The sequence below is a fragment of the Cannabis sativa genome, chromosome 6 (assembly GCF_029168945.1).
Source record: "Cannabis sativa cultivar Pink pepper isolate KNU-18-1 chromosome 6, ASM2916894v1, whole genome shotgun sequence".
Lineage (NCBI taxonomy): Eukaryota > Viridiplantae > Streptophyta > Magnoliopsida > Rosales > Cannabaceae > Cannabis > Cannabis sativa.
This window is the reverse complement of record NC_083606.1, coordinates 11,797,890-11,823,093: the sequence shown is the minus strand read 5'-3', so window position 1 is coordinate 11,823,093 and position 25,204 is coordinate 11,797,890. Positions and strand designations below refer to the sequence as shown.

General features: G+C 36.4%; 1 protein-coding gene across 6 annotated transcripts in view; it reads left to right on the top strand.

The window, feature by feature from the left end:
• The window catches only part of LOC115695707 (dual specificity protein phosphatase 1), an 86,558-nt gene that overhangs the window by 48,065 nt on the left and 13,289 nt on the right, over positions 1–25,204 (top strand). For 3 of the 6 annotated variants that reach the window (XM_030622775.2, XM_061117066.1, XM_061117065.1), the window contains exons 1-2: positions 24,803–24,889; positions 25,015–25,160. In XM_030622775.2, the coding sequence (XP_030478635.1) occupies positions 25,078–25,160 (83 nt within the window). In that variant the 5' untranslated portion in view covers positions 24,803–24,889; positions 25,015–25,077. Of the gene's footprint in view, positions 1–24,802; positions 24,890–25,014; positions 25,161–25,204 lie in introns of those variants that run through there. The other 3 variants (XM_061117068.1, XM_061117067.1, XM_030622778.2) reach the window with 1 other exon arrangement.

Here is a 25,204-nt window from a genome sequence, read left to right as displayed (position 1 = left end):
TATCATAGGGTATATACCTAGAAGTGAGGATGTATATGATCCAACTAGATATGTACCATTAGTAGAATTGGAAAATAGACAACTCCGGCAATGCTTAGCCGAATTTAACCGACGAAACATTGAGTTGGAAAGAGAGGCTGCAACGGCTAGGGCGAATCAAGGAACTAATACTCAAAATTAACCTGATCCTGGAGTAAGAAGACCACGGGGCAGACCTCAAGGTTCAAGAACCAGGAGACAGGAAGCAAATTAAGGAAATCCCCAAAACACTCAGGAGCAATAACTTGGGGGTACTATGGATGTTCTAGTGGATGCACAATAAAATAATCAAGAGCAACATCGAGATGTTCCTCAAAGATTCCAAGAATTTATGAATCAAGGGAATGAACGTAATGATGTACTAGAAGCTTCTCGTAGGAATGAGGACATGAGGCAGCCCCGACCTAGGGAACAGGAAATTCCTCGTGATAATGAGAGAAACCCTAGGACTCAACCTAGGACAAGTGGGGTACCACCGAGACACCTTCAGTGTCCTTCTCGATCAAAGAGGGAAGGTGTATACATGTACCTAAATAGAGGACGTGTATCTAACCTTTTCCGAAGGAGAAGGCCAGTACAAAATGAAGCAAGTTCTAGCTCGGGACACTCGAGGTCTTGAGGACACAATAAATTAGGTAGGCAAATGCGAGAAGGAAGTAGACCTCAGCGTTATGCCGATCAAGAAAGCATGAGCAATATGCAAAGCTACCATCTGAGAGTTACTCAGAGACGAGGTCTGTGAGCAATTATGAGCGAAGACAACTTGATCTCTGTAAACATTTGAATCGAAGACAACCCGATCTTTGCGAGCGACTGAATCAAAATGCACCTAACTTACACCATCAACTAAATGTAAATCAATAGCAAGTGGATCCCATCCAGTTGCGAACCATTGAGTTGGAGGATAAGCTTAGAAAATATCAGGATGGGGAACATGGGAAATTACCTGGTTATGACTTGGATGAGGACACCGAGCCATTTCATCCTGATATTATGAATTCTGAATTCCCTCAGGGATTCAAAAATCCACACGTCTCGCAGTATGATGGGACCACGAATCCAGTCGCTCACTCGAATAACTTTAATACCATAATGTGAGCCAACAACGTCTCGAATAATTTGTGATGCATTTTATTCCTGACTTCTTTAACTAGGGCAGCAAGTAGCTAGTTCAATAAGTTAACTCACCATTCAATAACGTCTTGGGAACAGTTGTCCAAGGACTTTAAGAAATAGTTTCAAGCTGCCAGAGATAGACGACCTGAAGCATCATCCCTAACTAACATAAAGCAGCAACTAGGTGAGTCACTAAAGGCTTACCTGAGTCGTTTCAGCACAGCCGCTACAAAAGTTAGAAATTTGAATGACAGTATTCAGCTTACTGCCTTTCAAGCAGGGATCACAATTGATATTTCAACAGCTGGGGGTGAATTGTGGGATGACTTATAGGATCGCCTAGTAAGGAACATTAATGAATTCAACGAAAGAGTGCGAGTGTTTGTGCGCAAAGAAGAAGTAAGGAACGAGATGAAGTTGTTGAAGACTAGCTAGGGAAACAAATCCAGCACAAGTACTACCACAACAAGTACCGTCTCCATTAAAGTAGATAATCCAAGTGTCTCAAACACCAAAAGAAAATATGACTCGAGAGAATCAACTAAAAATAAGAAGAAACAGAAAAAGCACGACAAATATGTTCTGATTTACATAATGTACACCGAGTTGAATGAAACTCGTGAAAACATCTTTCTCGCAAATGAAAACATTTCGCAACCCTGAACCAATGAGACATGCGAGATATAAACGAGATTCAACAAAAAAATTTTGATTTCATAAGACATAGGACATACTACCAAAGAGTGTCGGCAACTGAAAGATGAGATAGAGAGTCTAATCTCGCGTAGATATTTCAGACAGTATGTGAAGCGTCAAGGGAACGAACCAAACCAGCCCAATCACCCCAATAACCCAGATAGCCAAAGCTTGCAACCTCCCCCTGTTGAGGGCAATGATATATTGGTTATCTCGAGAGGGCCACACCTCGCTGGAGATAGTAATAATGCGCAAAAGAGATATGTCAATGAAATAAAAAGCGGACAATCGGTGTTTGCTCAAGAACCACTAAAAAAAAGCAAAAATAGAAGAACCTCTGATTATATTCTCAAAGGAAGATACAAAGCATGTGAGGTATCCGCCTGTCGATCCTCTCGTCATCACAGTTTAGCTCGCTAACAAGAGGATAAAAAGAGTATTGGTTAATAATGGGAGCTCAGTAAATATCCTTTACATGAATACACTAAAGAAAATGGGGTTACAAGATGCAAAGTTAAAACCTTGCATGGTAAGCTTATGTGGATTCACAGGTGATAGTGTCGCCAGCCAAGGCATTATTGAACTTCCATTAACTGTAGGAGAGCCACTGTTATCTACGACACTAATGCAGGAATTTTTAGTTGTCCATCTTCTATCAGTTTATATTATATTGATGGGTCGTCCTGCATTGATTGGGCTAGGGGTAGTCAGTTCAATCAAACACATATCTCTAAAATTCCAAACACAAGCATGAGTATGTCTGGTATGAGGCGGACAATTGTTGGCTCGCGAATGTTATCGTATAGAACTTTAAAATAGAAGAGCCAATCATCAATTAATGGTGGTCATAACCGAAGAAGGCGAGAAGAAAGAAGAGGATCTAGTGTTGGAATTTATTTTACCAAGATCTTAGATCTACTCACAAGTATGTTGTTTAACACCCTAAATATGAACTTTCTAAAACGATAAAATAAACACATATAAAGTTAAGAAAACCTTACATTGATGCAGCGGAATTAATGTCTCCTTCCACTCAGATCTTTAACCCTTGTATCCTTTCTGTCGCAGAGTATTATCAAGATCTGAGCCCAAATGTCCTTCTCTTTGTGTGTGATCCTTCACAGTCTTCCAATCTATGATTGAGTTACCACTTGCTGTGTGTGGGCACTTACTCTATCACTAGGTTTCGAAATTTTAGAAGAGGAAAAGAGAGAGAGAGAGGTTCGGCCAAGGTATAGAAAAAGGGAAGGCTCAGTTTTTCTGAAGAGAGAACTTTCTGTCAGAAGAATAATGAAAACTTATTATTTTGACTGAGCCATCACTTTCTATTTATAGGCAACTACTAGGTTTAGGTTAGGAATTATTTGGCATTAAAATAATGAAAATATCAATTTGAAATTCCACATAAAGTGGCCGGCCATGGTGTGTGTAATGGGCCCCACTTGGTTTTGCAGTTTTCACAAATTTTATTTCTATTTTCTCAAAAACGCCAATTTTCCAATTCTAACCATTTAAATGCCAAAACTAATTATTTAATAACTAAAATAGATTATTAAATAATATTGTCATTTAATTTAATTATTAACTAGACATATAAAGTCCATTAATAAATAAATAAACCTAGAATCTCTTTTCTTTACAATTTCGCCCCTACTTAGTGAAAATTCACAAATTAGACATAGTTTAACTTTAGAATTATAATTGATTAATCACAAATCAATTATTGAGTCTTACAAGCAGTTTGTTCTCAACTAGAATGGGGACCATGGATCTATATGCTGAGCTTCCAATAAGTGAACCGAATTTACTAAGTAAATTCCTACTTATTAATTCTTCGTTGAATCCATTCTTTAGAACATAGAATTGCACTCTCAGACTTATATAGAGCATGTTATATGTTCCACGATATAGATATGCTATCTCATTTAACCATTGTTATAATCTTATTGTGATCAAAGATCCTCTATATAGATGATTTACATCGAGATGGGATAATTTTACCGTTCTCACCCCTCAATGTATTTTGCCCCTTAAAACACTTAGCTACCTGTAAATGGTGTTTAGTGATCTAAGAATTAGCCACTTAAACAAGAGCTCATCCATTTACTTCTATTTGCTAAGCTCGAAGGGAATCATCACTTGACTTCTATACACCAGTAGAAGTTATAGATTCCATATTTATGTTCAGCACTCCCACTCAATCATACTATCATGTTCCCAAAATATACGTATCACCCTGACCTAAAAGTAGGCTTAACTAATAAATCAAAGAACATGAATAGGACTCCTGAGTTGAGCCTAAGCATATCAGGATTTAGATTCTTTTAATCTTAAGATCAACTACTGATATTGACTTGGAAAGATATAACGGTAAGTTTGTAATATCTTAACTAAGTTGCAATATCTGTCCAGTCCAATGTATACTCCATACATTCGAAACTAGTATACTTTACTAATGTCCTGGAAAGAACATAACACTTACTCCAAGTGTAAGTACACATCATCGTTGATTATCACATTAGTGTAAATCCAAAACACTGATGAAACAGGGACTTAGTCTTTTGATTCATATGATCACAATCACATTCCAGTGTGTTGACGATACTGTAATTGTGAATGAACATATGATCTAGATTTAACTGATTTTGTGTGTAAATGTAAGAAACATATTAAACAATTAGCATGTAAAATTCATGCAAACATTAATCACTTCAAATTTCTTATATTGATTACTAATCAGATTGTAAAGAGTTTTATTTAGGGCATAAAACCCAACATCTAGACCCTAGAATCCAAGACGAGAATAACCAGCTAAAACCAACTGAAGAGCTGGAAGAGGTTGTTTTAGATCCAAACAATCCCACTAAATGTGTATTTATTGGGAAGAATTTGGATGAAAATCTAAAATAGTAGTTAATTAACTTTCTGAAGGCAACCCATGATCAATTCACCTGAAGCCATTCAGATATGATAGGGATTGACCCTAAGGTTATTTGTCATCATTTAAATGTCGACCCTAATTACCCAACAAAAAGACAAAAACAGAGACCCTTAGACTCCGAGAGACAAGGGGTACTTAAAGAAGAGGTTGACAAATTATTGACAAATGACTTTATACGTGAGGCCTTTTATCCCTTGTGGATTTCAAATTCTATTCTTCTCCCGAAACTAAACAGCACCTAGAGAACTTGTATTGATTTTTCAAATTAGAATAAGGCATGTCCAAAAGATTGTTTTCCACTACCAAGGATTGACCAGTTAGTGAATGCAACCACAGGACACGAGCTTATGTCATTTATAGGCGTGTACTATGGATATAACCAGATCAAAATGCATGTCCCTGATCAAGAAAACACAAGCTTTGTAATAAATTTTAGACTATTGTTATAAAGTTATGCCATTTGGTTTAAAAAATGCTGGGGCGACGTATCAACGACTGGTGAATGGGATGTTCGAAAAACAGATTGGACGAAATATGGAAGTCTTTGTCAATGATATGTTGGTAAAGTCGATAAAGAGTGAAGATCATACGAGGGACCTTGAAGAGTGCTTTGGGATACTTTAAAAATACAATATGAAGCTTAACCCGAAGAATTGCTCTTTTGGAGTCTCCTCTATAAAATTTCTTGGTTTCATAGTTAATGCGAGAGGAATTGAAGCCAATTTAGAAAAGATCAAGGCCCTAATCGAGATGCCTTTACCAACGAAGCCAAAAGAAGTCCAGGCCTTGATAGGAAGAATGGCAGCATCAAACAGATTCATTTCAAAGTCAACAGATAAATGTCTTCCATTCTTTAATGTTTTGCAAGGCAATAAGAAGTTTGAATGGACGGAAGAATGCAAGGAAGCTTTTAAAGGCATAAAAAAACATCTTGTGACACCTTCAGTTTTGGCCAAACCAATAACTGGAGAAACTTTGACTAGTAGCAGTGTTAGGAGGCATCTCCGAAAGAACACCAATATGGGGATCAATCTCCATAGGATGGTCATCCCCTTGTCCGGCATAGGCAGAAGGTGTGGGATCTTTGAGCTGCTCTGGACGATTGGAGTCGACTTGGGTAGCTTAGGCAGAGAAAATCAAGTGTCTCGATCGCCTAGGGCGGTCCTGACTTACTTCCTCAAACACCGTAGCTAGAACCCAGCCGTCAACACTTGTAGCTTGAGCATGATGGGAAGGCGCAAGAGAGGCCGCCAATGCCCTTGACTAGGCTAGGCGCACAGATTGCCTAGTAGGGGTGAAGGACGGAGCTGGGGTAATTGTGATAGATGCAACTCCACAACCAGTTGAGGCACCCAGTTTCTATAAGGGAGGAGGAGCACCAAAGGGCATGGTGCTCCAAGGACCAAAGCTAGCATTGTTTTTCCTTGAGAAAGGCTCTTTAGAGAAGGGCCAGCTAAAGATCGCCCTTGATGTTCTTCTTCAAAAAACTGGAAGTTTTAGCTAGAAAGCCTCTAGACGAAGACTTTGGGTGAGAAGCTTCCCTAGGGGATCTGCGGAAGCGACTTGCCTCTCATCCGTGGGGCAACCTCCTGATGACCCACTTGAAGAGCGGGCCATCCTAGGGCCAGTAAAAACATCACCCCCGACATTGACAGTTTGATCTTCTTCTGCCATGGCATCATCACCAAGTTCTTCTGGAAGAGCCTAGTTAAGCCCATTATCACCATCAACTTCTACCTCACCCTCTAGAGCTGCCTCTATTTTCGCTAAAGGAAGCGGTATGGCGTACAACTTCTTAGGCTTTAACCCAACATTCTCTGAGACCAACCCGCATTTAACCAAGTTGGGAAAAGTTAGAAGATAGTGGCAGAGCTTGCTTTCATAGTCGGCTTTGAATAGCTTTAGTATATCGGAAGTATACTCTTCTTGTGTGAGGGAAGGATGGTTGCCGCCTCTGCAAACAGGGAGAGAAAAAATGGTCATAATGAAGGATTTCCTTATTAATTAATTACGTAAGTAGAGGTAACGAAGTCACTTACCAAGCATTTAGAAGACTTCAGTCACGCCCGCTTGACTGGGCACAAGGAAGAAGTCTTGCTTCCAAGATTTTCCCATGTTAGAAATTAAATCGACGACCGTTAGGTCAGTCAAAACTTTCTTGTGTAGGTAATAGAAACCCCAAAACGCGGGATTGTGAAAAAAGCTATACACATAGTGTACCTCCTTAGTAGTAGGAGCCTTACCAGTTACTTTCTTGAAGGCGATGAAGAAGCAAGTCAGAATATTCCAGCCGTTTGACATGAGCTACATGGGAGCTATGCCGAAGTAATTCAAAACCTCCAAGTAAAAAGGGTGAAGTGTCCAAGCAACACCTACCTTGAGAATGTATTTGCTAAAGGCCACCATGCCTTGAGGTGGTAAATGAGCGCAATCACCAGACAAAGGTTCAAAACCCTGCATTACCGCATACTAGTGTACCATCCTCTTGACTTTAAATCGAGTCACAATACTCACCACGTCAACCATCCTGAAGGAAATCGACCAGTCATGGGTTGGAAGTGGCGCATTGGGCTTAGTTAAGCGACGTGGTTTATCCCTATCTACAAAATCATAAAAAGAGTTAGAACAAGAAGTGAGACACTTCATGTTCTTCATTCGACGAGCTGGAGCCTTGCGACCCAATCTAAGCCCAACCAAGGCATCATCACTTAGATGACCCTAGGCAACGATAGATGGAGAGCGATAGTAGGAGGAACAACCACCTTCGCCTGACTGGCAGACAGCTGGCTTCATAGCCAAAGGCATGGGAGCTAAGCAAGGGGGAGACAACTCAAGCAGAAAAATGTGCTCCAAGTGAGCAAGTTTCTCTGCTATGTCACCATATAACTGTCTGAAGAGGGAATGGCGGGCTTCCGTATTAGCACTCCCTCGACCCTCCAAGAACTCAATCTCCTCCTTTAGCCTAAATAGCCACTCTTGAAACACATAAATTTCTTCTAAACATTTCAAATGCTCATACATTAGTTGGTGATACCATGCCCAAGGGTCGACAATGTCCCCATCCGAATCAGATGAGAGCTTAATGGGGGAAACCCCCTCTGGAACGAAGGATGTCTATGGTTTTCTATAAAAAAAGAGACGGAGAAAGAGGACAAGGTAGAAATATTGTTTGAGAAAAGTGAATGTGGGCACCAACTCCCACTGACTGAGTGCAGTGACACAATACCAGCTATAACTCAATCACAAGGTGGTCTCCTTAGACACATGCCTAGTCACGCGATAAAAAAATAAAAAGGAGGGCATACGAATGGATAAGATTAATGGGAGGCCAAAGACTAATAAGCCTTTAACGAGAGTTATTATAAACCAGAGTTGTGTTCACAAGTATGGTAGGTGTATAAATATACAAGAAAAGTATTGTGAATGGAGAAAGAAGATACCTGACAAGATTGACTTGAGTAAGAAAGGACTCGCGATGTTAGAACCTGAAGAAAGAACAAATGTCAAAGGGCTTGGAATGTAGGAAGAGATTAGAAGAAATAGAAAGCAAAGAAGGATAGCAACAAATGAGAAGTAAGAATAAGAAAGGGACAGGTTAAGGTGGAAGATTGGAAGTCTATTTATAAGGTGAAGAAGTGAATCCTAGCCATTGGATCATTGTGAGATCAATGGATGGGGTTAGTCACATGCACACATGAGAAGCAACATGTGACTCACCTACCTCATTGAATGGTCTTATCAATATTTAAGTACGTCATGTCAGATGCTCTACCAAACGAGGTGCACCACAAAGAGCCCAAAGGACGACTCAACTACAGTAAAAAAGCTGCTTAAAAGTGCTCTTCTAGACTAGGGGACAAGTGTTAATCATGGGAATCCCAATAAATGAATGATCTATTAGACAACATGTATGAGAGAGAAATAATGTAAGATTCCCAAAACAAAGAAAAAGGACAAAGGGTGGACCCCACCCTTTTTGTCCTTGTCCCCCTCGTCACTTCTCTCTGTCATATCTCCTCGCGCACCCAACTCCCTGTGCACCCAGACTCCGTGCGCCTGGCTTCCACGCACCCAGTACTCTCGTGTAATATCTCGATAAGCCTAATGATAAATAATTAGGGTTTATATTTATATTATGAGTTAATCAGGTAATAAGTGGGATTGTGATCCTACTAATCTATTTCAGCATAAAATTTAAATTTGCTATAAGTGAGTAAATAAGCGTAATTTATAAATTACGAAGATTTATATAGCATGTGTGAATGTAATGTGAGCTATATGTGGAATAAAAATATTTTTAGATTCGACGACCTTGAAGACTCGATAAATGGATAAATAAGCGTAATTTGTTAATTACGGAAATTTATTTAAAATGCATGGATATAATATGAGTTATTTGTGAAATAAAAATATTTTCAAGTTCAGTGATCTTAGAGACCCGATTGGAGGCCAAGAATATCACAACAATTTTAGTTAGAAATATTGATTGGATTATTGGGATAAGTTGATTTTAAAAATACCGAGGTATTTTGGAGTACTCGAAGTTGACCAAATATCCTAAAAATATAAATTTCTTAATGGCTAAAAAATGATAAGATAACTATCAATAATAAATTTTTTATTAATATTATTATTATAAAACATATTTGATACGTTTATATAGATATGTTATATGTTTTAAAAACATAAACAGAAGGAACGAACGAAACTCTTTTCTCTCAGTTCAATGAAATTTTCATCTCCTTTTATCTATTTCCTTTAATTTTGAACTCAAAATCTAGCGATCTGAGCTTTGGTAGGAGCGAGATAACAAATCTTTGAAGATGGAAAGCTTAAGGTATTGTTTAATTTCATTTTAAGCTTAGAACGATTAGTTTTATATAAGGGTTACGTGAATTATGAAAATTCTGACTTTATAGAATTGTTCTTTCGTAGCTATGGGACTAGTTTCGATGTTTACTTGTTGAATTTGAGGTGATTTTGAGTTAGAAATCGAGTTTGAAACTTTTTAAAGCTTAGTCCGAACATTAATGACATTTTTTATTTAAGGGCTCGATTTTAATTTTTGTTATGTAAGGATGGCAATATTTATGGTATATATGTAACCTGTGAAGTTTGGAGTAATTTTGATAAGTTTTGGTAGTGTTTCGGTGAGTGTAAAATTTGGGATTTTTGAGTTTCACCGTTTTTAGAAATTCCTAGGAGATCAGAAATCATATTTTTGTCATAACTTTTCACTCGGTGTCCATTTCAGATGTTCTATATACCGTTTCGAAGCTTGACCTCATCCAAGGAACAATTGGAAGAGAGAGTTTTTGTACTACTGAGAATGCTTGAGACACCACACTATTTGAGGTACTAGTCTATCTAGTATGAAAGCGACCTGACATTCTCAAACTAATGGATCTGATGAAATTCAAAACTGCAGGGAACTCACTATAAATAGGGCCTTTGTGGTAATTATAAAGGCGACTTTTTTTTAGAAAAAAAGATCAATGAGATAGTATTTTTTTTATGAGAGTTTAAGAGTCTAAGATCTTTTGTTGATTATTCTTCCATTAAAATCTCTAAATATTACATTTAGATTTTAATATTTTGTTGACGAGTTCTCATCGTCAATAACCACTTATGTATATGACTAAAATTAAATCCATTTTAGAAGTTTGTTCTTATTCTTGTATCTCCGATATAATAATTAAATATGTATTTTATAATTTATACTATAATTAAAATGTATAATTTTTCGTTGATTGTTCTTCCATTAAAATCTTTAAATATTATATTTGGTTTTTTAATATTTCGCTGATAAGTTCTCACCGTTAATAATCACTTATGTATATAACTAAAATTAAATCGATTTTAGAAGTTTGTTCTTATTTTTGTATCTCCGATATAATAATTAAATATATATTTTGCAATTTGCACTACAATTAAAATGTAAAAATTAATATATATATATATATTTGACAATTATTTATGAAATAGAAATTAAACATATAAAGGTATAAATGAAATGAAGCAAAAAGAATTAGACACATGTATTATATGTGCTAGCCTCACTTAATAATTATATAATATATATACATCTTCTTATAAACTATGATTAATATTTTTTATAAAAAAAAAATTAATATATATAATAAATATTATAATTATATATAATCTTAATTAATTAATTACATAATCAATAATTAAACATTTTATATATTATATTTAAATTCGTTTTCAACTCTTAATAATTATAAATTAAAATTTTAAATATAACAATTTATTAAATCGACACCAATTTATCATAATTAACACATAACCCTATATCTCTCTTGTTTTCTCAATTTAGCCAAACTTATCGAAAAGTTCTCAAATATGACACAAATAATTTTTGAATTTTAATTGATTAAAAAAATTAATTAATTAAGAGACATTAAGGTGATAGTATCCCAAGTATTGAGGGAACTATGGGCATATAAAATCAAGCTCCTAATAAGTTGATTTGAAATTTACCACGTAAATTTCTCAACTTATTAATTTCTTGTGACTCCACTCTTGGTTATATAAAATGCTCTATATCTCTAATATATATACATGATAAATTATTCATTGTTTCAATCACAATAATCCATGTTCCTATATAGATGTCTACATTGAACAAAAACTAAAATTACTATTTTATCTCTCAATATATTTTATCCTTTAAATACTTAGCTTATTGTAAATAATATTTTAGAAAATTAATATAATTACCAAAATAAACGCTCTATCATTTATCGTATTTAGCAAAGCTAAAAGGAAATTATTATTTCACTTTTAGATAAAATATAGAAGCTATAGATGTCCATATCTATGATTAACACTCCCATTTAATTGAACTACCGAGTTCTCGTGATGTAAGTATGAGCTAGACCGATGGGTAAACTGGTAACAAACAAGTCAAATAACTAAAGTAATACAATTAGCTTAAAGCTTACCCATCTCAAGATTGAGATCATTTGATCTATGATCAACTAAGTGATATCGACTTAGAATAGGTACAACAATAGGTTTATAACATTTTATTGTTAATATCGGTCCAGTTCGATGTACCCTATACATCCGATACACATTTACTTTACTAATGTCATGGAAAAGATATTTCACTTGCCTTAGTGTAAGTAAATCACATTGGCAATTATCACATCAATGTAAATTCAATGCACTGATATATCTCGGGACTAAATAAGTTTGAAGCATATGATCACAATTATTTTCTACTGTGATGACATTACTATAATTGTGAATAAATATATGATTAAAATTTAATAGAACTTATATATTAAACTTATAATCATGTAAGCAAACATGTGAACAAAACATAATGACAATGTCAAAATATGATTTCTGAACTTTATTGATAATAAATAAGATTACATTGAAATATAATTTTATTTAGGGAATAAAACTCAACATGGGGGCGAGTGTTAACTCGAGAGACTAGCAAAGTTAGCTTCCAAAGTCGAGTGGGCCACTCAGCATGCACCTCACGAGTGGACCACTCGTCATGCACCTCACGAGTGGATCACTTGGCATGCCACATTGAGAAGCCAATCAACATGCACAAGAGTACTGAGCATGCTCATGCCACTCAGCTCAACATGCTCATCCCACATGGCATGCATAAGAGTACTCATCATGCTCATGCCACTAGACATGCACAAGAGTACTCAGCATGCTCATGCCACTCGGCATGCACAAGAGTACTCAACATGCTCATGCCACTCGGCATGCACAAGAGTACTCGACATGCTCATGCCACTCGTTATGCATAAGAGTACTAGGTATCCTCATGCCACTCGACATGCACAAGAGTACTCAACATGCTTAAGCCACTCAACATGCACAAGAGTACTAACATGCTTATGCCACTCAACATGCACAAAAGTACTCAACGTCTTCATGTCACTCAACATGCTCATGACACTTGGCATGTACCCGAAGCTACAAGAATTTTCCCAAGTGTTAAAATGGGAGCTATTTGACAAGGAATCAACGAGACGAAGCACGCTCGTGGTTGGGTTATGTAAGAGTATGGTCATGCCATCTGGAAGGTCTAGACATAAGGGGGAGGATGAGCAATAGAAGTGCTTCGCATGCATGCCATGACACTCTGACAAAGGGTACATTGCATGCATCACAAGTGCATCTTGGGACCAATTGACGACAACAATACATGGCGCAAGACCACCTCCTGCAATAGTCATCTGCAAGAATACAACGTTCTTCTTATCATTTGAACACTTAAGAAGACTAAGTCATGGTTGAAGATCATGAATTTGAACCTACAAATCTAACTAATCTGTTTAAAGTCACAGTATGCGGATTGTCCCCTTCCTTCAATCGAGTAGTAATCAAAGTTTTACGATCAGATACCTATGGACTCCCTTCAAGAACCCTTTGAATATCAACCTCATGATAAAACTTGTTAATTCCATTTTTGGCATATTTAATTGACAAAAATATTTTATTATTTAATGTATATTTCGGCTGGCATATATTGATATGGTTTCCATATTTGTGTAAATCAAACTTGAAAGGAAAGTTGTCTAGCTTTCCTATTTTTGGAAAAAAGGTAAAAATGGTAAGTTTGGTTACCCATTTCGTTTTTATCTAACCAGCTGTGTAATCTGATCTTGTGTTTAGTTTCCCATTTTCTTAGATCAGGTTTCTTGAAGAGAAAACCGGAGCTAGACTTTCCTTTTCTATAAAAGGAAAGTTGTAGTTACTGCCCACGATTCTGTATGTACAGAAACGGAAATTCCTGGACTGATTGAAGAATTATTTTAGGGAAGTTTCTAGTGGGTTGAGGTCTTGCTCAGACCGAATGTAAGCTGTCTATGAGATGTATATTCATTATAAATACATCCTATAGCTGCTAGGTTTTGCATCTCTTTCACACACTTAGAATTGCTTTCATATCTTAAGGAAAGAGTATCTTTGTTTAGTACCTCTCTTGGTACCTCTCTTGTATCTTTGAATTCCATTCATATCTTTAGAAAAGAGAGTCTTTGATTTGTAGAGAAGAGTTGTTCTACTCTTACTCTGTTTATTTGTTGTTTGTATTGTCTTGAGTCTGTATTCAAGTCTACAACGAAGAAGAACATCAGTGCACCTTCGGGAGAAGGGTATTTACAAGCTTTCGGGAGATTGCTTTTGAAGTCTTGCATCGGGAGGATACAAGCACACAACCTTCGGGAGATGGTTGTATAGGCTTTCGGGAGATAGCCTTTAAGCCTTGAATCGGGAGGATTCAAGCACTCTTCAAGGTGATCGAAGGGAGTTCGAGCACTTGGAGTTTTATCAAGATTCGGTTAGTAGGTGGAATACATCAAGCTTGCGGCATACAATAAGAGGGAGTCTATTTATGCATAAGTCAATTACTTTGTATTTTTGATACCGATCTAATGAATCTTATCTCTGGGCGTGGCCCCGTGGACTAGTAACAATCTGAAAGGATTGTTGAAACCACGTACAAAAATCTTGTGTGTTTTTACTTTTATGCCTTGTTTGTTTTTCCGGGTTTCTCCGAAGTTACGAGTTGCATTACTGTAACTACGTAAAATCGTTTTCGACCAGCTTTATTATTCCGCATTTAATTAATCATTTAATTAAATAATCAAAGCTGGGAATATTAAAATACGGAATTTCAATTGGTATCGGAAAGCAAGTCACTAAATTCTTAGTGAGATCTTGAGGTTATTCCGTTTAACTTGTTTTGTGTGAGATGTCTTTGTTTGCAGAAGGAAGTTCCATCTCTAGACCTCCTCTATTGAATGAGTCGAATTATCCTTATTGGAAGGTCAGGATGAGAGCTTTCATCAAATCGCAAGATGAGAAAGCATGGAGAGCTATTCTTACAGGTTGGTCTCAACCTACTGAAAATGATGAAAAAGGTAATACTCAGGTAAAATGCGAACTCGGTTGGACCACCGAAGATGAAAAAGCATGCAGTTATAATAATAAGGCTTTACATGCTATTTTTAATGGTGTTGGTGAAGGTTTTATTAAATTAATCTCATCTTGTGAATGCAAAAGAAGCATGGGAAATCCTTCAAATTCAATTTGAAGGTACTGCTGATGTAAAGAGATCACGATTTACCATGCTTCAAACTAGATTTGATGAATTGAGAATGTCAGATACTGAAACTTTAAATGAATTCTATGAAAGATTATCTGACATCTCTAATGAGTTTTTTGCCTTGGGAGAAAAACTAGATGAATCTGTCTTGGTTCGAAAAATTGTTCGAGTTCTTCCCGACGGAGTTTGATACTAAATTGCTTGCAATGGAAGAGGCGAAAGATTTTGGCAAAATGAAGGTTGAGGAACTCATGGGATCTTTAAGAACCTTTGAGTTGAATCAACAAATCAAGAAAAAGAGTAAGCAAAATCTCTCGAATGAGAAAAGCAAAGGTGTTGCCTTTAATGCTTCTGAAAATATTGTTTCTGATGATGAAAATGATGATGAAATGGTTCTATTGGCAAAAAATTTCCAAAAATTCTTGAAATCTGGTGGAAATAAAAAGTTCTTTTCAAAGAACCCAAAAGGTAACATTTCTGGTAACATTCCCTCTAAACCTTTTCCATCTGACTATAAAAAAGGTATTAAATGCAGAGAATGTGAAGGTTTTGGTCACACTCAATCTGAATGTGCTAATACCTTAAAGAAAAATAAAAAGGGATTGAATGTTACTTGGAGTGATGATTACGAGAGTAGTGAGGATGAAAAAGAAAAAGTTGTCCTAACAAGTGTTTTGTCAAGAAATTTGCAGGAAAAAGGAAAAAGCATTTGCTTGAACAATATCCTGATCAATGACAACAAGGAAGAATCCAGATCCGAATCAGATGAGTCAGAAATTGATGAGGATTCCATGATTGAATCCTACAAGGTAATGTTTGGTAAGTGGTTGGAAACTAGTCTTTGAAAATCGCTCCCTGGTTAAAGATAATAAAATTTTGTGTAACAACATTAATGAGTTGGAAGATAAACTCAAATGTTGTGAATGTGAATTGTCTTTAAAAGAGTCAAAAATTATTTCTTTAACCAAGGAAATTGATAACATTAAAAAGAATGTTAAAATGTTAAATCCAGGTTCCACCATCTTTGAAAAAATTCAAAAATCCGGCCAAACCAATCATCTTTGTTTGGGTTATGTTCCAAATCAATACGTGTCTAATATCACTAATAGTTTTGTTTACGGAAGAACCGTGTCTACCTCGCAGGTCTCGTCTCGACAAGACAAAGCACTCTGTTGTTACGAGAAAGAAGCGGCACGGTAAGTTTGACAACTTCAAAGGGAAAGGAAGACGTTTCATTCCTATTTGCCATTTTTGTGGAGTAAAAGGTCACATTCGACCTAAATGCATAACCATGCATAACATGTTTAAATCTAATTACATTGGAAATAAACATGTTTTACAAAAACAAAAATGGGTTGTCAAAAACAAATGCTTGGTAGGTTCTACTTGTTTTAAAACTGTTGCTTCTAACATGTGGTATTTTGATAGTGGTTGTTCTAAACACATGACAGGTGAAAAAGAATTTCTTGTGAACATAAGACCAATGCCTTGTGGAGAAGTTACATTTGGTAACGGTCTTCTTGGTAAAGTCATAGGAATGGGAACTCTCAAGTTCGAAGGGCTTCCTAAACTAAAGAATGTCATGTTGGTTGAAGGACTAAAAGCTAATCTACTTAGCATTAGTCAGATCTGTGATCAGGGTTATTATGTGAGCTTTGATAGCAATCATTGCTATGTATATAATATTCTTGATGAAATTGTGTTACAAGGGCTGCGATCTAGTGATAATTGTTATACTCTCACTACGCAAGCCACTTGTCATTACGTCATTGAAAATGTTCTTGACCTATGGCATGAAAAACTTGGTCACATTCACTTTAAAAATGCGAAAAAATTATCTCGTTTCGGGGATTGTTCGAGGATTACCTAAATTAGGTAAAGAGTCATTGGGAAAATGTGGTCCATGCCGATTAGGTAAGCAATCGAAAATTTCTCACAAGAGTGTCCCGGATGTGAATACTTCCGCAGTTCTCGAACTCTTGCACATGGACTTAATGGGTCCAATCCGGGTAGAAAGCTTAAATGGTAAAAGATATATTTTTGTTTGTGTTGATGATTTTTCTCGATTCTCATGGGTGGATTTTTTGAGAGAAAAATCGATACTTTTGAAGCTTTCCAAACTCGTGTTTGAAATTACGAGTTGAAAAAGATTGTAACATTGGCAAAATTGTTAGGATTAGGAGTGATCATGGTAAGGAATTTGAAAATACCGTATATGATGAATTTTGTAAAGCTAACGGTATTTCTCATGAATTTTCTGCTCCTAAAACTCCTCCACAAAATGGAGTGGTTGAAAGAAAGAATCGTACTCTAGCAGAAATGGCTAGAGTAATGTTGAATAGCAAGAAGCTCACAAAGCGCCTTTGGGCCGAAGCCATTAACAACGCTTGCTATACCATCAACGAGTATTCTTGCGCCCAGGTACTCACAAAACACCATATGAAATCTGGAAAGGTAAGAAACCAAATGTAAGTCACTTTCATGTGTTCGGATGTAAGTGTTATATTTTACGAGATCGTGATTACATTGGTAAATTTGATTCCAAAAGTGATGAAGGTGTTTTCTTAGGATATTCCACAAATAGTAGGGCATATCGTGTGTATAACATGAGAACCCAAACCGTTATGGAATACGCTAATGTTGTTGTTGATGATCTAAAAGATTTTTACGAGTTTTCCACGGAAGAACAGATTGAAGATTTGCTTGAAAAACCTGCTGTCGAGGAAAAGGAACCCGACGAAGCTTCGAAGCGATCGTCGAGGTTATCCGTGCGAGAATCTGTTGCTACGGAAAATCCAACAACAAAAGAATCCGAGTATCCTTTAAATTCAATCAGCGATCCAATACGAGAGGGAACCATCCTCCGGGGTTAAAAAGAATCATCCTTCAGATCTCATCCTTGGAAACTTGGATGAGAGCATGGTTACAAGAAGAAAATATGCCAATATAATTCAATTTTTATGTTTTATTTCTTCTTTAGAACCTAAATCTGTAAAAGAAGCTTTAATGGATGAAGATTGGTTTTTAGCTATGCGGGATGAGCTTCATCGGTTTGTTCGAAACAAAGTCCGGAAAATGATTCCAAGACCACCGTTTGTGAACATCATTGGAACCAAGTGGATCTTCAAAAATAAGAGTGATGAGTTTGGCACTATCATTCGAAACAAGGCAAGGTTGGTTGCCCAAGGATACACTCAAGTTGAGGGTATTGACTTTGATGAAACATTTGCTCCAGTAGCTAGACTGGAATCGATCAGGTTACTTCTTTCCATAGCTTGCATTCTTGGTATTAAATTGTATCAAATGGATGTCAAATCTGCTTTTTTGAATGGGCTGTTAAAAGAAGATGTGTATGTGGAACAACCTAAAGGGATTGAGGATCCACATTTTCCTGATCATGTTTATAAGTTAGACAAGGCATTGTATGGTCTAAAACAAGCACCACGTGCTTGGTATGAGCGTCTAGCCGAATTCTTGCTTTCTCATGATTACAAGAGAGGAAATGTTGATAAAACACTTTTCATCAAAAACATTAATTTCGATGTGATTGTTGCTCAAATATATGTTGATGATATTGTGTTTGGCTCTACTTCTAACTGCGAAGTGCAGGTTTTTGTTTCCCAAATGCAAAAGGAGTTCGAAATGAGTATGGTAGGTGAACTCACTTATTTTCTCGGTCTTCAAGTGAAGCAATCAGATGAGGGAACTTTTGTCACTCAAAGCAAGTATGCAAAGAATTTGGTGAAAAAATTTGGCCTTGAAAAAGCCAAACATACCAACACTCCCATGAGCACAACTTTGAAATTAAGCAAAGATGAACAAGGAGTAAAGGTAGATCAAACTTTGTATCGAAGTATGATAGGAAGTTTGCTTTATCTTCTTGCTAGTCGTCACCGACATTTGCTATAGTGTTGGTGTTTGTGCACGATATCAGGCTAATCCCATGGAATCCCATCTTTCTGCTGTGAAAAGAATCATTCGCTATGTAAATAGCACTATTGATTTTGGGATTTGGTTTTCAAAAGACACTAATTCTAACCTTGTTTGCTTTAGTGATGCTGATTGGGCAGGTAATGCTGATGATAGATAAAAGTACTAGTGGTGGATGTTTCTATCTTGGAAACAATTTGGTTTCATGGCATAGCAAGAAGCAAAACTCAATCTCTCTGTCCACAGCAGAGGCTGAGTACATTGCTGCGGGTAGTTGTTGTACCCAATTGTTATGGATGAAACAAATGATGGCAGATTATGGGTTTGATTTGAAAACTTTAACCATTTTTTGTGATAACACTAGTGCTATAAACATTTCTAAGAATCCTGTTCAACACTCTCGCACTAAGCACATAGACATTCGTCATCACTTTATTAGAGAGCTTGTGGAAAATAAAATTCTTGTCTTAGAATATGTTGAAACTAGCAAACAAATTGCAGATATTTTTACTAAAGCTCTTGACTCGGTCCGATTTATTTCTCTAAGGAAATCCTTAGGGGTTTGTACTGTTTAATGCTTTTATTTTTCCATAATCCTTGATATTTGAGTTGTCTTAGAGTTCATAATGTCTTGTCTTTGTCCTAGAAGAAAATTTCAACCTTATAAGAATTTCAGTCTCTATTTTATTGCTAATGTTGTAATATTATGATGTCATACAGGTTTGTCAGGAAAATTGTCCACTCCTCACAGGAATATTCAGGTTCATCAAACAGTGTTATGTAAGCTACCATTTTCGAATTTTGTTGTTCAAAAAAAAAAAAAAACTGTGTATTCAAGCTCCATTGGATGAATAGAGCTACCTATCTCAATGTGTGAAAGCCATCTCTGAGTAAGTTGGAACTATGTAATTGGGAGTTATGTAGAAGATACGCTACCATTGAAAAGGGCTACCATTGAGGTAGTGTGACAGCGTCTCCTATGGGTACAATTTATCAGAAAAAGTCTTTTTGACAAATTGGGCAATGTTCCCTGCTTACACTTTCACACACTAATGCTTGACACAGTTTGTGGTAAAATTTGTTTATTCTCGAAAATGGTGTTATAAAGCTATTACATACTGTTTGATGTGCTTTAATATTCTTGGTGATGGAGTCAATTTTTCCTGTGAACCGGTATGACCTCATTCTATTACTTCATTAGTTTGATAAAATAATTTCTGATTATTCTTATGAGTTTGATTTTTTCATCAGGGACAAAGACAAATGGACATTGTGCATTCTAGTTGCAAAAATATCAAGGTTATTTTATTTTTCTGTCTTTTAATCAAAAAAATAAAAAAAAAAATAAAAAAAAAAAGGTTCGTGATCGAGTTGTCAAGTGAGCTTTGTTAAAAATTTTTGTTATTTTTTTGTTATGTTTCATTATATTCTTAGACACAATTTTTGCTCTTAAGTGGTGATTAGTGCTTTTGTGTCTTGGTGTGTTCTCTTGTTCCTTATTTGCAATTTTTTTTCTTTGGGGGGCATTTTCTGAAAAAATAAAAGAAAAAGGGGGGCATATTTTTTTCGAATTCTTTTTCGAATCCTTGTATATATTTTTTCTTTTATTTTTTACTTTATGGAAACATGTTTTAATTGTATTTATTTTAGAATGTTTCCTTTATTTGTGGAGATTTGGTCTTTTTGGTGTGTATAGGAAACTTGTAATTAAATAATTAATTATTTGTTGGTTTCCTTTTTGGTGGCAATTTCGGTTTTGGTAAGGGCCTTTAAATTCTTAGATTTTGTGGGGATTGTTGGTTTCCTTTTTTCATTTAAGGAAACATTGACCAAACTTTGAAAATTGTTTTTTGGTTTCCTTTTTTCCTCTCCACACGTGGGTCAAAGGTAAGGAAGTTCCTTCCTTTTCAGTTTTTTTTTAAATTTTGGGCATTTAAAATTGGAAGTTATATATTCTCAACTCCCCATTATCCCACGATCACATCTCTCTCTTCTCTTTTTATTGTTTTCTCTCAAAAGTCTAACATTGTTCAAAGTAAGAGGGTTTGTGTCCTAGGGTTTCAAAGAAAAAATGGCCAAAACTAAGAATGCCCAACCATCCAAGAAGCCCATTCGTGGCTCTGCTTCTGCTTCACCGGTGTCTCCGCCTGCGCCGCCTGCTCCAAAGAACCGGAGCTTCGGTTCGTCCTCCGCTCCGACGAAGTACGCCAAGAAATCGAAGACCCAAGCTCGAAAATCAGTGGCAAAATTTTCATCTCCTCTTGTTGGTGCCTCGCCTATTGCTTCTCCAACACCTGGGTTGGGTGATCATGATGAATCCCATTCATCCGATCACACATTGTCGAAGTCCTCCTCTTCGAATGGTGCTCCTAATGTCGACCAAGCTTTGGTGACCTTGCCCACGGTGAGTTCTCGAACAAGGTCCAAGGTTTCCACTCCTTCAAAGCCTCAAGTGGTTAAACCTAAAATTGCATCCAAAGGGAAAAAGGTGGTTTCTTCATCTTCAAAGGCCAAAAATCTCAAGGAGAATCCCCCTTCGGTCTCTTCCTCGGATTCTGAACCAGAAGAAAGTGAGGAGGATCATGATTCAGAGGGCTTGTCCGATTCAAGTGAAGAATTTGTGCCCAAAGATCTTCCTGTTGTTGATGATTCTGGATCCGAGAGTGAAGAACCGTAAACCGAGCCCGTCACTACTGAGAACCGCTCCGGTGCCTCCTGTTGTTCCAAAGAAGGACAAAGGAAAAAGGCCCATTGTCTCTAATCTGTTCTTCCACGAAAGAAAGAGGCCCTCTGGTATTTCTCTTGATAACTTCAAGCCTCACTCTCATTATTTTTGTTATAATGATCATGCTAGAGATATGAAATTCTATGAGAATAGGAATTTTACTGTGGAGAAAAATTTTAATGTTATTGCTCATAAACCTTTTGGAGTGTATAACATGTTGAAAGAAAGACAATGGGTAGATACCTTGATCGGTTTTGATGGGTATGTGGATAGAATTGTGAAGGAATTTTATGCTAACATCAACCGATGAGTTTCTCGATGAGGACTCTTTCATGTTTGGCAAAGTTTTTGTCGAGAGGACACCGGTATTCCTTCACCGTGAAGGATGTTGCCGAGGCTCTCAATTTGCCTATGGGAATTGAGCCAGGCGATGTGGAGTTTGATCGTCAAAAGGTGTTCGGTTATCTCTCTGGTGATAATGAAATTGAACTCTCCGACACCATGCATATGTCTCAACTCACCTATCAACATGCTGCTCTCATGATGTTTGCCCTATCCAATTGGTTTCCTTGCTCCAATCCGGTAAATGTTTCAAATGAACTTGCTTTCTTTTTGTATAAAGTTTCAATTGGTGCTAAAATTGATTTGGCTGACATGATTTGGGAGCAAATTGTCTCTCTTCGAAAGGGTAAGAAACCTAGGCTCAATCTCATTTTTCCTCACTTAATCTATAAAATTTTATCTGATCAAGAGGAATTGATTCTTGAGAATGAATCAATTGAGATGCCCTTGTTGGAACCACTTTCAAAATTCCCGAGAAGCCTCCTCAAGGAAAAGTTGCTCAAAGAAAGGCTCGGTACGCTTCCCCTGGTCTTACAAATGATCCCCGTCGTCGGATCTGCTTCCACTTCGCTCCCGCAAATGGCGAGAATTCAACTTGCGTTTGGGAAGAATGGAGACAAGTCAGGCCTTGCTTCTTAGGAAGATGGACAGCATCATGAAATACTTCCGACCCAATGATGATGAATAAGTGGTTCAATCTTTTATCTTTTGCTTTTTATTAATGTTTATTTGAATCTATGACTTTGTTCTTGTTTGTTTTTGTTATCTTTGGCTCCTTGATAGACAAAAAGGGGGAGTAGTCATATTTTTTTTGGATTCATTGAACTCTTTGTTACAACTCTGGACCCTTGGTTTTAGGGGGAGTTGCTTGTTTGTGGTTTAACACTTTTCCGTTTAAAAAGTTGTTTGTGGTTTAACACTTTTCCGTTTAAAAAGTTGTTTGTGGTTTAACACTTTTCCTTTTAAAAAGTTGTGTTCTTCGGTTTGCAAGCTTTTCCGTCCAAAAAGAGTTATATGTTTTATGTGTTAGAGAGCTTTCATGCAGGGGGAGTATTTTCTATACTCTTGTATCTTTAAAAAGCTATTTGCTTTGGTTTCTAACACTTGATGCAGGTTTTCTCATAATAAAATGTTTTGTCAATCAAAGTGCCAAAGGGGGAGATTGTTAATTCCATTTTTGGCATATTTAATTGACAAAAATATTTTATTATTTAATGTATATTTCGGCTGGCATATATTGATATGGTTTCCATATTTGTGTAAATCAAACTTGAAAGGAAAGTTGTCTAGCTTTCCTATTTTTGGAAAAAAGGTAAAAATGGTAAGTTTGGTTACCCATTTCGTTTTTATCTAACCAGCTGTGTAATCTGATCTTGTGTTTAGTTTCCCATTTTCTTAGATCAGGTTTCTTGAAGAGAAAACCGGAGCTAGACTTTCCTTTTCTATAAAAGGAAAGTTGTAGTTACTGCCCACGATTCTGTATGTACGAAACGGAAATTCTGAATTTGATTGAAGAATTATTTTAGGGAAGTTTCTAGTGGGTTGAGGTCTTGCTCAGACCGAATGTAAGCTGTCTATGAGATGTATATTCATTATAAATACATCCTATAGCTGCTAGGTTTTGCATCTCTTTCACACACTTAGAATTGCTTTCATATCTTAAGGAAAGAGTGTCTTTGTTTAGTACCTCTCTTGGTACCTCTCTTGTATCTTTGAATTCCATTCATATCTTTAGAAAAGAGAGTCTTTGATTTGTAGAGAAGAGTTGTTCTACTCTTACTCTGTTTATTTGTTGTTTGTATTGTCTTGAGTCTGTATTCAAGTCTACAACGAAGAAGAACATCAGTGCACCTTCGGGAGAAGGGTATTTACAAGCTTTCGGGAGATTGCTTTTGAAGTCTTGCATCGGGAGGATACAAGCACACAACCTTCGGGAGATGGTTGTATAGGCTTTCGGGAGATAGCCTTTAAGCCTTGAATCGGGAGGATTCAAGCACTCTTCAAGGTGATCGAAGGGAGTTCGAGCACTTGGAGTTTTATCAAGATTCGGTTAGTAGGTGGAATACATCAAGCTTGCGGCATACAATAAGAGGGAGTCTATTTATGCATAAGTCAATTACTTTGTATTTTTGATACCGATCTAATGAATCTTATCTCTGGGCGTGGCCCCGTGGACTAGTAACAATCTGAAAGGATTGTTGAAACCACGTACAAAAATCTTGTGTGTTTTTACTTTTATGCACTGTTTGTTTTTAAGGTTTCTGCGAAGTTACAGAGTTGCATTACGTAACTACGAAAGCATTTTCGATACAGCTTTTATTATTCCGCATTTAATTAATCATTTAATTAAATAATCAAACTGGGAATATTAAAATACGGAATTTCAAAACTGAATAGATTCAGATTATTACTCAATTTCTTTGCGCACATACCCATACCTGGCTAATGACCATATCACTATCATCATATTCTAAAAAACATTAAAATTGGATACCCTCCTTGTTAATAATTTTCCTACTAAACTAAGGATGGAAATTGGGGAAGTAGTGAGTGGGGAATGCACCCCCAACCTTGTTCCCGCTCCCCATTTATGCTCCCATCTTTGTCCCGCCTCACTTAATCCCCAACATGTTTAGGGTAGGGAAATAATACCCATTGAGTATGGGGCTCTCTTGGGTACCCATAAAGATTAAAAAAATAATAACAATTAAATAGTGTAATATAATTCAAAATGAAAATAATGGATTTTATGAATTTGAAATAAATATTCTATTTAATTTATACTTCATATTATATAAATCGTAAAGACAAATAAGCTAAAAACATAATCAATTGCATGTATTCATACTAAGTTTCTAATTAATAACAAATTAAAAATAATATTGTACCTAAAAAGTCATAAATTCAATCAATCAGAGAAGGCCTAAATCAGAGCTCTTCTCCCTTCGGAATCCCTTAATTTCTCCACTCTCATCCTCATCATCTTCGCTAAGTAATCATCTTCTTTTTGCGTTCAAATCTCATTATTCTGAAATGCATGATCGATTTTAATTTAGTGCATATTGATTATTTCGTGATTAACCTAATGTTATTATAATGTTTTCCCTTTTGTGAAAGGCAATTCTTTCCAAACTTCTTGGGCTTTATTTGAATTTGTATAATTGCTTCTTGCCATTCTGGATGAGTAATCGCCACGCTTTTGCACTGTTTCGTTTGGAATTTTTATGGGTGGAATTCTGTGTTTCTGCCAATTTAATTACACGGTTTTTAAAGATATTTATTTTAGTTTTCTGAATTTAGTATTTGA